Source organism: Pempheris klunzingeri, chromosome 20 (genome assembly GCF_042242105.1).
Source record: "Pempheris klunzingeri isolate RE-2024b chromosome 20, fPemKlu1.hap1, whole genome shotgun sequence".
Taxonomy (NCBI): Eukaryota; Metazoa; Chordata; class Actinopteri; order Acropomatiformes; family Pempheridae; genus Pempheris; species Pempheris klunzingeri.
In genome coordinates, this window is record NC_092031.1 from 20,561,893 (window position 1) to 20,575,806 (window position 13,914).

Here is a 13,914-nt window from a genome sequence, read left to right on the forward strand (position 1 = left end):
TTTACAAACTGAAGTGTTTCACAGATATTGTCATTGTTTTGCAAACCTAAACGATGTTTTACTGAAAGGTTGCATCTCTATCTGTGTCCTTACCTTTTTCTGAATGAAGCTATCTCACCCAAAATCCACATGTGCACATTGATATGGGGTGTGTGTGAGGTACACACATTCTTCTTTTATAAATAGTTAGAAGTTCACATGTGGGAAAAGGCATGCACATAGTTTTTGTGCATGCACATCATTTATACATCTGACCCCTTGAGTCTCCCAATGTGAAACAGTTTCATTGCCAAACCCCATAAGAGATAAATAAAAATAGACCAACCAGGTTCTGTTAGCTCAGACATGTCTGTAATAACAACTCTACAGAGAGGTCTGAACAGGAGAAATTACAGCTAAAGAGTTGGAAAAATGACTTTAGAGAGTGCTGTTGAATGTCATGGATATGCAGGAAACCATGTTACAATGACATAAGTACCCACTCTACTACGCTAGTCAATTTTACTGGGACCAATCACTTTCAGTGCTACCACAACCATCTACAGGTCTGATTCCAACTGCTCCAAAATGACATCATATAGTCAAAAGGTTTTGCTCATGAAGCTGTATTTGTATAAATAATCCCTTGCTGTCATCACAATCATGCCATAATTCATGGGTTATTTAACTCAAAATGAAAAAAAATATAGCGGTGAGTGAAGGAGTAGAGTATTGAATTAACGTATCATAAGTAACTCTGACCCATTAAATAATGAGGTCAGAGTTTTTCTGTATGTGTAAAGACTAAAACCTGGTCGATCTGTCAATGCTGCCTGACTTCCCTGCTGTGTCTATGGTTAAGATAGGATAAGATAAGGTATTCCTTTATCAGTCCCACGACGGGGAAATTTACAATGTCACAGCAGACACGAGGAGATATAAAACAATATGTACAGCTATGGTAGAGGAAGTATAAAAAAATAGAAACAATATAGTGTGCAAGTGGGAGATATTACAAAGTATTGCACATTATGAGGTGAGGTACAGAGATGAATAGATATATTGCACAGACTGAGGTTGCTCTGAATAAATATATTGCACAGTTGGTGTACATTATAGTGCTGTTATTGTCAGTTTAGGTCCAGTGAGGTCTACTGGGAGCAGTGCTGCTTGTAGAGTCTGACAGCTGCCAGAAGGAACGACCTGCGCTATCGCTCCTTCACACACTGAGGGTGGAGGAGTGTGTCGCTGAAGGAGCTCTCCAGTGCTGTCAGTGTGTCCTTCATGGGGTGGGAGTCATTCTGTCTCATGGATGACAGCTTTGCCATCACCCTCCTCTCTCCCACCACCTCCACTGGGTCGAGGGGACAACCCAGGACAGAGCTGGCCTTCTTGATGAACTTGTCCAGTCTCCTCCTGTCCACAGCTGTGATGCTGCCCACCCAGCAGTCCACTCCATATAAGATGGCTGATGCCACAACAGAGTCAAAGAAGGTCTTAAGGAGCCCCCCCTGCACTCCAAAAGACTTAAACCTCCTGAGCAGATAGAGTCTGCTCTGCCCTTTCCTATAAAGTGCATTTGAGTTGTCAGCTCAGTCCAGTTTATTGTTTAGGTGAACACCCAGGTATTTATAAGATGTCACCATCACCATCTCGATGTCCGTTCCCTGGATGCTCACCGGTTCTTTATAAGCTCCAACACCATTGGTTCCTCCTGAAGATGTGAATCTTTAAATGAGTATTTTTGGCAGCAGGATGTTGTGTGAGGGATTGCGTCTAAATAAGTACAAATACAGTGTGTGTTTTGGTAATGAAGGAACACGTCACCTAATGAAACAGTGTGGCTCATTCATATAATGTAATAATAAAAATAAAATGTCTAATGCTGCAGCCACAGTATGATGCCTTTTTGTTATGGCTGACATCAGTTTTCTTATTAAAATGAAAATGCTTGCAGTTTTTGCAACAGACTAGCAAACTACCAGAGATATAATAAAGGAATATGTGTGTGTGTGTGTGTCCTTTCAATGTACGTAGAAGTTCCACATCAATAAGCTCATATCTGAGATCTTCATTACCTCCACCAGGTTGACACTCCATAGATAACAAAAGTACAAATGTGTATGGAAGCTCTGCTAGTGCTCATACTGCTGATGCCTGTGACAGTGACTGTAATAACCAACATAAGGACTGTTACAACCACAACAAACACAGACAGCGAGTGGAGGCACACCTACCCATATTTCCACATCTACATGCTGTGTGAAAATGAGAGAGAGGAGGAAAAGTAAGTTGCTGTAGTTACTTTAGAGACAACACATAAAAACACGCTTCTATCCAACAGATAATACTATTGGATGAGGAGGGTGTGACACATTAGACAGGATTGTTTCTAAACTGACAACTATCTGATAAGCAACTGGCTGTATAACTGTACTAGCTGGTGGCTAATGTAAGCAGAGCATTGTTTCAATCTATCCCTTTAAGTCTTTAAGAAAGAAGAGAGAGAAGAGTTTCTATTAAGAGAACAGAAGTCTCCTGTTTGTGTGTATCTGCCTGTATCTGACTGGTTGTCTGGGTTTCTGTAGTTCAGAGATGTGTTTATTAGAGAGTTAAACCTTTTTTATGTTAAGTAATCCAAAAGCTAACCTAAGATGAACACAGGTGGGCATACATGTATATGTATCTCTGTGATGGATAAGCACAGATGTGACTTTACATTCCTCTCTTCTGAGTCTACATTTTCTAAAATGCCAATCTTCCCATCCTGAAGTATTTTTCTCATACGTCTTGATGTTTCACTATAGACTGTATATGACAGTCAGTATATGAGCCTCAAGTTTGGTATTTTGGCTGTGGCCAGAAGAGATGCTTGATTGTATTTTCCAACTCTGATTGGTTAGGTTTAGGCATGATCAGCCTCTGATTAGTTAGTCACAAGGTAGCCCCAAACCCAGAAGCTATGTCCACTTCTTTCATATAGTTCATAACAGCGCTTTTTTTGTCTTAAATACTCTTACAGTAAACTAAAGTTTAACAAGCTCTCTATTACTTTAGTCCCTTCAGCTTTGAAGTTCACCATTGGTTAAAGCTGGGGTAGGCAGTTCTCTGGAAAAGGCCAAGCCAGAATTTGAAAAAATACAGCCATCTTGCAGCTCTCCGCTCTGTCCTCTCTGTCCTAGGCCCCTCCTACCAGAGAGGCACGGGCATATGCATCGCTTCATATATGCACCAATTCTTACCATCCTTTTTTTCTTAGCAAACCTGGGCCTGTAAATCCGTTTTTAGATGGCAGACCATTGACTGACACCTGGCTGCTCCATGAAGAATATGTTGGCTTTAATGAAGCCACTGCCCCCAGTCATATTAATACTCACATTCCTCCAGACTCTGGACGAGGTGGTGGAGTTGCAGCCATTTTCAACTCTAGCTTGTTAATCAAGCCCAGACCTAAACTTAACTATAATTCATTTGAAAGCCTTGTTCTTAGTTTCTCTCATCCAAAACACTAAAGCCAGTCTTATTAGTTACAATGTATCACCCTCCTGGTCCGTACTCTGTCTGAGTTTCAATCAAATTTAGTCCATAGTGCAGATAAAGCCATTATAGTAACTATAGTGACTATAGTAACTTTAATATTCATATGGACAATGATAATGATAGTCTTGGCACTGCTTTCATCTCATTATTGGACTCAATTGGCTTCTCTCAGTGTAAATGATCCCACTCACTGTTGTAACCACAACCTTGACCATGTTCTGGCATAAGGCATTGAAACTGAACAGCTAACAGGCTTCCCACAAAACTCTATTTTATCACACCATTACCTGATAATATTTGATTTCCTATTATGAGGCTATGTGCCATTCGAGAAAAATGTCCTCACTAGATGCTTATCTGATGCTGATGCCAAATTTAAGGAAGTGATTCCATCAGCATTTAAGCTAATGCCATGCCAAATCACAAAAGAAGACCCCTATGCTAATCTTAGCCCCTCTCAAATTGATTATCTGATCAATAGTTCTGCAGGCTCACTGCGAATGACACTCTACTTCATCGCCCCTCAAAAAAGAAGATAAAAAACAAAAGAGATAAGCTCCTTGGTATAATTACCAGACCCGCACTTAAGCAAAATTCGTGAAAACAAAAAAAGGATATGGCATACCAACAAATTAGAAGAATCACGCTTAATTTGGCAAGACAGTGTGAAAACCTATAGAAAGGCCCTCTGTAATGCCAGAGCCCCCTATTACGCCTCATTAATAGAAGAAAATAAAAACAGCCCTTGGTTCTTTTTCAGCATGTTAACCAGACTGACTAAGAGCCAGAACTCTATTGATCCCTGTATTCCTTTAGAGCTCAGTAGCAACGACTTCATGAGCTTCTTTAATGATAAAATTCTGACTATTAGAGACAAAATTCATCCCCTCCTGCCCTCAACAGGCTCTGATTCAACCTCAAATTAAGAACCATGGAAACAGCTGTTAGACCTGATGTGCATTTGGACTGTTTTTCTCCAATTAATCTTTCTGAATTGGTTTCAATGATTTCCTCATTCAAACCGTCAACTTGTCTCCTAGACCCCATTCCTACTGGGCTACTTAAGGAAGTCCTGCCCTTAATTAACACGTCCTTACTGGATATGATCAATCAGTCTTTACTAACAGGCTACGTCCTTTAAAGTAGTGGTAATTAAACTTCTCCTGAAAAAGTCCACTCTTGATTCAGGTGTATTAGCCAACTATAGACCTATATCCAACCTTCCCTTTCTCTCCAAGATCCTCAAGAAAGTAGCAGCCAACCAGCTGTGTAATTTTCTAAATACCAATAGTCTATTTGAGGATTTTCAGTCAGGTTTTAGATGAACCATAGCACAGAGACAGCACTGGTGAAGGTTACAAACAACCTCCTTATGGTATCAGACAGAGGACTTCTCTCTGTACTGGTCTTGTTAGATCTGAGTGCTGCATTCGACACCATTGACCATCACATCCTATTACAGAGACTGGAACACTTCATTGGCATAAAAGGAAGCACATTAATCTAGTTTAAGTCCTGTTTATTAGATCGATTTCAGTTTGTACATGTTAACAATGAGTCCTCCGTCCACACTAAAGTTAGACATCGAGTTCCACAAGGTTCGGTGCTTGGACCGATATTAATTACCTCATATATGCTTCTTCTGGGTAATATTATCAAGAAACACTCCAATAATTTCCACTATTATGCAGATGATACCCAAACATACATATCAATAAAGCCAGATGAATCCAATCAGTTGACTAAATTCCTAGTCCTGGATGACCAGCAATATTCTGCTGCTAAACTCAGACAAAAATGTTATTCTGCTTGGCCCTAAACACATTACAGACACATTTTCTAACAATATAGCTACTCTGGATGGCATTACTCTGGCCTCCAGCACCTCTTTAAGCAATCTGAGAGTTATCTTTGATCAGGATTTTTTCAGGTCCATCCTGTCTATGAATGATGCAGAAAAATTAGTCCACGCATTTGTCACTTCCAGGTTGGACTAATGCAACTCCTTATTATCAGGCTGCCCCAATGAGTCCTTAAAGACTCTCCAGCTGGTCCAGAACGCTGCTGCTCGTGTTCTGACGAGAACTAAGAAAAGAGGCCACATTTCTCCTGTACTGGCTTCTCTTCATTGGCTTCCAGTAAAATCCAGAATAGAGTTTAAAATCCTTCTCCTCACCTACAAGGTTCTTAAGGGTCAGGCTACATCATATCTTAAAGAACTCATAGTACCGTACTACCCCACTAGACCTATTACGTGATGCTTGCTCATGTGGGCATTCTTTAATCGTTAATTTTGAATTCTTGAATCATTGGGTCTCTCTCTTAATCAAAGAGTTTGGTCTAGACCTGCTCTATATGGAAAGCGTCTTGAGATAATAGAAGGATTGATTGGTTGATTGTATCCATGTCATTGTAATATTGGGATTGGCAATTAAATTAAACTGAAATTAAAAATTGTCACACATATGGTGATTTCCACACATATAGTCATAGAAAAGATGAGTGCAGTCATCGAGTGTGTGGGTAAGAAAGCATTGATGTGAATGAGAGCTCTCTCCATAGTCCATTCAGGTGAGTCACAATGTGTTCTAGATTAGCTAGCTAAACTGTTACCGTTGTAACTACACAGTTCTTCCTTCATCTTCCACTTCTTTATCTTCAGACTTCACACATGGTTGATCAATCACGCACGTCTTGAGTTGTAACACTGATGTGTCTGAAGGCCAAAGATTTGAGTGAAAACCACTCCCACCCTTCTCAGGGCGGCAGTGTTGGTTTTGGGGCACACCCTATTGTATGGACTATATGTATGATGTATGCAAAACACCTGAATGTCTTAAGTCACTCTCTGTATTTGTGTCATCTCTCAAATGTCTCTGTCATGGTAAATTATTTGTCATTTTACAATACAGGGTTGTGTGTTTAAGTGCATGCTAGGTTTGTGTTTATCTATTATGACTGAATATGCCTGATATGAGTGGTTGCCCAAATCTATGTGTCTATGTATGTGTGTCTATGTATGTGTGTGTGTGTTTGTGTGTGTGTGTCTGGTCTTGATGCCTACTGACAATGAGGGAGATTGTCAGCACACACACACACTTCATTAAAAAATGCAAGTCATGATGAAATTTGACAGATTCTCATCTCCATTAGATCCTTCTCCACCACAGCTACACCACATCTAAACTGCAGCTCTGTGTAGTTTTTCTTAAACTGCACATGATTGAAGCTGAATGATTCAGATAAGACTCATTATTTCAATGAACTATAAACTATAAACATTATTGACCTCGATATTTAATTAACATACAATGTCATAATGCAATCAACTTCTTGTCATTTCTATAAAGCAAATTGAATAATACTATAATTTGTTTTTTAATACACTTTTATAAAACATGCTATGTCAACAAACATCTGAAATCTTTTCCATCTGAGCTACAAGGGCAGCAAATTGGGGCCCAGTCTAACATAACCTTGACAACTTGTTTTCTCAGTCTTGAAAAAGCTCCTCTAGAGCCACAAAATACATAGTTCAGCTATTTTCACAAGCTAAATGGTACTAGGCATCTTCATGTTTAGTAAGTGCCCCTTAGTAGTAAGGTTACGGAAATTAGTGTCCAAAAAGATGATCTTCTGCAAGTTCTTATCCCCATCAGGCAGAAGGCTGAAGGGGACTAAGCGTTAGATCTGTCTGTCCGTGGCTAATCTCGAAACCTACCAGACTAATATTTTTTGTGGTGATTCACAAGTTTTGAAAAACCTTTTTCACTGATTCTTTCATACCGTCATTGACATCTGACTCTTCTTCTCTTAACCAGCTAAACCAAGGCATTCAGCTAAAAACAAGCTTCACTTGGTCTGCTGCAGGCCAGATTTTGGCCTTTGTTGTGGCTTAAAATGATAAGTTTGGTCTTCATGTTCTGAACCAGAACATCTGCAAATTAGTTCCATATCTGTTATGTTATTACCATAAACCGAATAGAAGTTATGCATGATACAACATGAATAAATCCACAAATTATTATTGCCATCTTAACTTTAACCTTCTTTTGAGAAAACAACATTTCTCTCTGGTTCTTGTGGATCATGGTCCTGCTGCTGTGGTTCTCTGGCTTCATGAATCACTGATGCGGATCGTCAGCCACTTGTCATGTTTTTCAATGCTACCATATTGCTAATTTATTAGTCCCATTCCTATAGTCAGTGCTATAGTTGCTGTTAGTATATTGGTTGCTGTTTGTTTTCTCTCTCTCTCTCTCTCTCTCTCTCTCTCTCTCTCTCTCTCCCTCTCTCTCTCTCTGTCCAACCTCCAGCCTGGGTCTGTTCGAGGTTTCTTCCCGTTAAAGGGGAGTTCTTCCTGCCACTGTTGCTCAATATAATATCTGATGCTGCTCATGTGGGGATTCTTGAATCCTTCATGTTGGGTCTCTCTCTTAATTAAAGAGTTTGGTCTAGACCTGCTCTCAAGAGTCTTGAGATAACGCTGTTATGAATTGGCGCTATATAAATAAAGATTGATTGATTGATTGATTTCTGAAACAACTTTAAGACACCTTGTGTCTACAAGACAGCTTCAGTCCACAATTACAAATAGGCCACAAGGACCAGTGGTTGTAATAAAAAAGACTGCAGTAGGAAAGGTTTAGTTAAGGTTGTGGTTAGGTTTAGGTTAGGTTATTGTTAGGCTGGGGTATGGTTAGGCGTAGCACAGATTGTCTGACAGAGATCTGCACTCATTTTTTGTCAGTAGATGTGATCTATGAGACAGTGGAAGAACTCATGTGGAATTCTTTTTTTCTCTTTTATACATGGAGACTACATGATATTTCTTTAATATAATGTATATTTATCCGTTTTCTTTGTGTTCGTGGAAGAATGTCACTAATCATCCCCGTTAATGGGAACTATACCGAAAACGGACATTGAGAGGATGATGAAATTCACAGACTACACCCTTATGCCTGCATTGTGTCTCTGGTCATATGATTGTACTGTGTAATGGCACTTCTCTAACAGAAATAAAAAGGTTATTAAAGGTTTCTCTACAAGCTGGGTGATGGTTTGAGTTCTGTTCTACCACTTTAACTTATGTTGGGCTTCACTGGAAAATGGCGAGGACTAGATGTTTCTGTATTTTGAACAAAGGACTCCCTCTCTGAACTCAGTTTCCCAGAGTCCTTAAGTTTTCACACATAGGTGCTAAATTACTACAAAACCAGATCTCCCCCACTGATCTCTCTCTTTCTGATCTCTCTCCTGGATGGAGGAGAGATCAACTCTCTCTTAACTCTCATCTGGACTGAAGAGAGTCCTTCTCCCAGAGTCCCAGCCTCAGTGTGGCCTGTACCAGAGCAGACCACCTGTTTCATGGCAGCGACACGAAGCCCTGTCTGAACCAAGCTTATCAGCACCAGCAGGTATGACCTGAAGTCTGCCAGCTGATCTCCAGAGCAACAGGAGCACCAGCAAGTTAACACCAAGCTGCTAACTATCAAGGAACAAAGAAGCGACCAGATTCCTCCAGCCTGCAACCAGGACAGCAAGGACACAGAACCACAACCTTCTTCCAGCCTGGTTCATCAACAGGCTGAGAAAGCAGCACACTGAAGGACCTTCTTCTTCCCTTTGAGGACTGGGAACAAACTCTGACTGGGCATATGTAGCATAGCATTACTGTATACATGGCTAAACAATGGTTAACCTTGTTAATGTGTTGGTATTGATTTACTTTAATGTTCACAGAGTTTGATTATTGTGATGTGTTGTAGTTTACTGTGCAGCCATAAAGTTTAGTTGATGTTAGTTTGCTCACACAGACACAGAGTTCTGCATGGAACTAACCATCCTCTCCTAACCTGGTACCTTTATCCTACACACTCACACACACAGTGTTACAATAGACCTCGACTGAGAGACAAAGCTAAGCTAACAGCTACAGCACTTAGCTGTCCTTTGTCTGCCTCTGACACACACCAAGGGGTCTGGTGGCCATTTTGTAGGGAGTCGCCACCTTCTGTAGTCCTCCATGTCACATTCCTTTGCCTATTCACATGTACACACCCCCTCACACACACACACACACACACACACACACATACACACACACTCCCTATTGTTTGTTAGCTAGTCACACTTAGACTGTTTGTATGTTTGATTTTGTCATGTTTTAATAAATGTTTTAATCCACATGTTGTCTTCTTTAATATTGTACAAGAGTCAATCCTGCCAACCTCTATTCTGTCAAGAGCTCTGAAGTCCTTCAGCTGTCAATGTGGTAATTCTGGTTTTATTTATTAGGTTAATTATCAATCATAATACCTAATTGATAGTTTAGTATTTTAGAGAATGAATCAATTAAACTGGCTCTTTTTCCTCGTTTATCGAGGTGGTGCCCCAATCGGGGTGGACTTTACACTAATCAATTTCCCACTAATCAATATAATTATTAATTATCTTTGATAGTTATTAAATGTTTCTGACAGCCAAAGGCTTACAAGGTACCAAACCCCAACATTTTTGGTGCTGCCGTATGAGGCAGTGTATTAATCGTCCACACATAATTGGAACCCTGACATTTATTGGTGCCCTGGTACCACTGAGCACAACAACTCTAACAACATTATTCTTTATTTTAATTGTTGTTAAGTTTGAGTTTGTTGTTTTAAAGGACTGGCTAGCATAAACTAGGATTTATATGTCCATTCTGACAGCCTTTTTCTGTTTGTTGGTTCTTCTTCTTAAGAACAAAGCACAGTTTTGTCAGTGGTTCAGTTTTGCTGAGTTTAGTAGAGTTCAGTGAGTCTCATATTACACAAATATTGCACAAAACATAAAATACAATGAATAAGGGGAAATATGGTAAAAGAAATAGCAAAGACATATAAATTCATAACCATAAAAACAGTTACAGAGAAAATGCATAATAGTTGATCTGCAGTTACATGTATGTTCCAGTTACATGTGGGGTAAAAACTAATAGAACTGCTGATGAACTGTTTGGAAGCACAATGTTGACACTCTGCAGCCTCCTTCCTGCTGCTCCCCATTGAGCATTACAGCTAGCAAGGGACCACTGATTTAAGAAAGAGAGTATATGACTTTAGGGAGGGAGGAAGAGATCAGTAGGCCTGTTTGTGTGTCAGCCATCTCTTCCTCTCTGTGTTTCATCAGGCTGGTGTCTCACCAGAGGACAGCCCTGATATGGGAACAACCTATCGTACATATTCATTCATCTTCCATTTCCCTGGTGTGTGTGTGTCTGTTTCTTCACACTCACCCCTTCAGCCCTCTCGTCTGTGTTGGCCAGCATTTCCTGAAGGGCTCGTACCGACAGCGACTGCTCCAACACAAAAGTGCAGATGGACAGATCTGGAGGAACATTCTGAGAGAACAGGAACGCACTTTGAGATTATGTATTTATGTTGACTTCACTTTTACTGGTTAAACTCTATGATTATATACAGTGTCTCACAATGTACGTGTGTGTGTGTGTGTGTGTGTGTGAGAGAGAGAGTGTGTGTCTTAGTCTTAAAGGTTAACTCTTTTTAATCTAAACATCACAATCTCAATACAAAAAAACAAAAAACACCACACACATCAGAGAGTTAATGGCTTATGGTGTGTCTACTCCTGATGACAAATTGGGACTTTATCTATTACTTGGTTTCAGCTGACTTTCATGTTTCTGTTGACATAAGATTGTACCTTGATGATGTGGGTTTTTTTGTGAATTTAAAAAATAAGCAACAGAGAAAACAGCAGCCAAGTGAAATACCTCCAGTATGACTGCCAGAGGGAATCAATGGCTACTGATATCAGCCAATGTGGCATAGTGAATATAGAACTACATGTATATGACAAATTGGAGGACAAAATGTTTAAAAACACATTTAAAATATTCTATTAAAGACTAGTTTTTGTATTCTTAAACCTGGACCCTGTTTCTATAAATTCAGCAGTTAAATTGCTTTCTTCAAAGCCACTGGATTGCTTTGACAAAGAGAAAAACAGTCATTTTGCCTGCCATAACTGTTGACAGGAGTACATAGGAGTTTACATCAGTACCTTGGAGTTGGAGATAGATTCAAGGAAGCAGAGTCTGTTTCCAAAGCCCTCAGCAGCCAGGCAGAGTTTCTGCTGCTCCTTAAGGATTGTGGCTGAGCACTGTAGGACCACCTCATCATCCTACACACACAGAGACACACAAAGACATGATATAAATTGAGACATTCATCGAGCCACAGTCATGATCAGGTTTTCTGTTGCTCATTGTAGGTGGTGGCTAAAGACTGCAGAGCAACCTCATCTTCCTGGAGAGCTGACTGTTACGAAAACATATCTCCACACTCAGGCCTACACAGCTTAGCCATGCAGACTGTGTACATACATACATACATACATACATACATGTAATCAGCTACAAAATAATGAGCCAAGAGACCAAAGAACTAAAAGGTGGAGGCTGAAGCTGTTGCTTATTACACCCACCCTTCTCACAATACATCATTTACACAATTTAAGAACAAACCACACATTGAATAATACAACACAGAAAAAGCTATGCACGCACATGTTGATATCATATATTAGTGTTTCTATGTCAGTCAGAAAATGTCCAAAAATATTTTGCTGTTGGTCACATGACAAATGGTCATATTATGTTCTGTTCAATGTTTTCCATTAATAGCATGCTGTCAACTGAATATACACTGTTGCCCATAAAGTTGGACTAAAATGTTTTTTACCTCTTCTCATGAAATGATTGTGACAATGTGATTTATTCTTGATAAATAAAGTGTATATCTTCTCAACTTTATTGATCAAAGTCTTCCAAACATATCACAGTGAATCTTAAACCACAATTAACCTTTGCAAACGGTGTATTCAGGCTTTAACATAATTGGGGGTATTGAACAATTATTCCAACTTTATGGGCAACAGTGTAATAGAAATTAGAGACAGAGCTAGATACTAAACCTCAATATGCTAAACATTATGTATCCATAGCTCTATTGCCAGACAACAGCGGAGACACTGGACCATTTCTTCGTTCATTTTTGACAATTTAGGAACCTTTTTGTACCTCTTGTATTCACACAGTTTACCATTTAAGAGCAGTGGTGTAATTTGCCAAATTTAAAAAAGGGTTTTGTTGTATTACCGCAAATATCTAAACATTTCAAATGATACAGAGACTTCTGTTGTTTTATTGTCATATTAACTTTTGCTTCTGGTGTGGTTAAAGTTTTGTTTTTCGTCACTTCGGCAATGCAACATTTTTTTTTAGAAACATGATGACTGTGTGTCGTACCAGATCCAGAAACATGAAATGAACAGAAAACTGAGATGGTTCAGTCTATGTCAGGCAGATATCGATTTCCATTCTCTTCAGCTCATGCACTTTAATTAGGAGTTGGATTGACAGAGACAAAGCACACAGTGGCATTACAGCACAATCTAGCAATGAGCACTCACTTTGTCACTCGCAGGCATGCACACACACACAGTCTAGTGCAATGTGCCAGTTTGTCCTAAGATATCATATAGGCTATGACAAGCTTCCTATCAGTCTGACAGTAACAGCACTACAACATAGAGCACCTTACAGCATCTGTTTGCTCACATATTACAGCAGCTAATCCTGCTGTGACTGAGATCTTATAAGTATACATCTGTTCGTCTGCCTAGTGTCAGTCAACCCTTACAAGGTGAGGGTAAGGGAGCACCTCAACAAAAAGCAGCTGCGTCTCATGTAGAAACAAGTTAAGTGTGTGATTAGTTTAGCACAAGGTCATCTTCTATAATCATAATACTGAGGAATACTATGAAGACTACCATCAGAATTCAAACTGTAATCACGACATTGGTCAAAAAGCTGCAGGTGGACACTTTTCTTCAAACCTTCAGCTCTAACAGAAGTTTGGCTGTGATTGTTAATTGATAACGTGGGGCAATGTTGAAGTGTACAACACTCAGCTGTAGAGAGCTGTGTTCTCTCACTGAGGCACTAAATGAAGGAATGTTTTTCTGTAAATGCAGCTTCCACAGGGTCCCAGTCAACTATTAGAGCCACTCATTAAAAGAAGAGACACATACTCACACTTCTGCATCTGCCAAAAGACACACAGAGTCAGACTCACATCTCCATCGCTTTGATCATTCCACATTCTCTCTCTCATATTGTGTGCAAAGTGTTTGTTTACTGCTTGCCATGGTGCATCTTCTGACCAGAGCAAAACGGTCAAACTTAATGTGTTGACTTGTTCTCTTGGTGTACAGTCACAAAGGTGGTCTCCTCTAAAATATAACCCGCCAGAAGGCAGATATGAGGAAAGAGAGAGCAGAGGAAGAAGAGAGGAGAGTGGTGTTCTGCTGAGAGCGAGAAACCTTTTT

General features: G+C 39.8%; 1 protein-coding gene across 1 annotated transcript in view; it reads right to left on the reverse strand.

Moving 5' to 3' along the window:
* Positions 1 to 13,914, reverse strand: part of ryr2a (ryanodine receptor 2a (cardiac)) — a 154,758-nt gene that overhangs the window by 97,512 nt on the left and 43,332 nt on the right. Inside the window, exons 2-4 of the mRNA XM_070852298.1 lie at positions 11,587 to 11,706; positions 10,799 to 10,903; positions 2,217 to 2,237 (exon numbers count right to left, since the gene is read on the reverse strand). Coding sequence (XP_070708399.1) covers positions 2,217 to 2,237; positions 10,799 to 10,903; positions 11,587 to 11,706 — 246 coding nt within the window. The remainder of the gene's footprint in view (positions 1 to 2,216; positions 2,238 to 10,798; positions 10,904 to 11,586; positions 11,707 to 13,914) is intronic.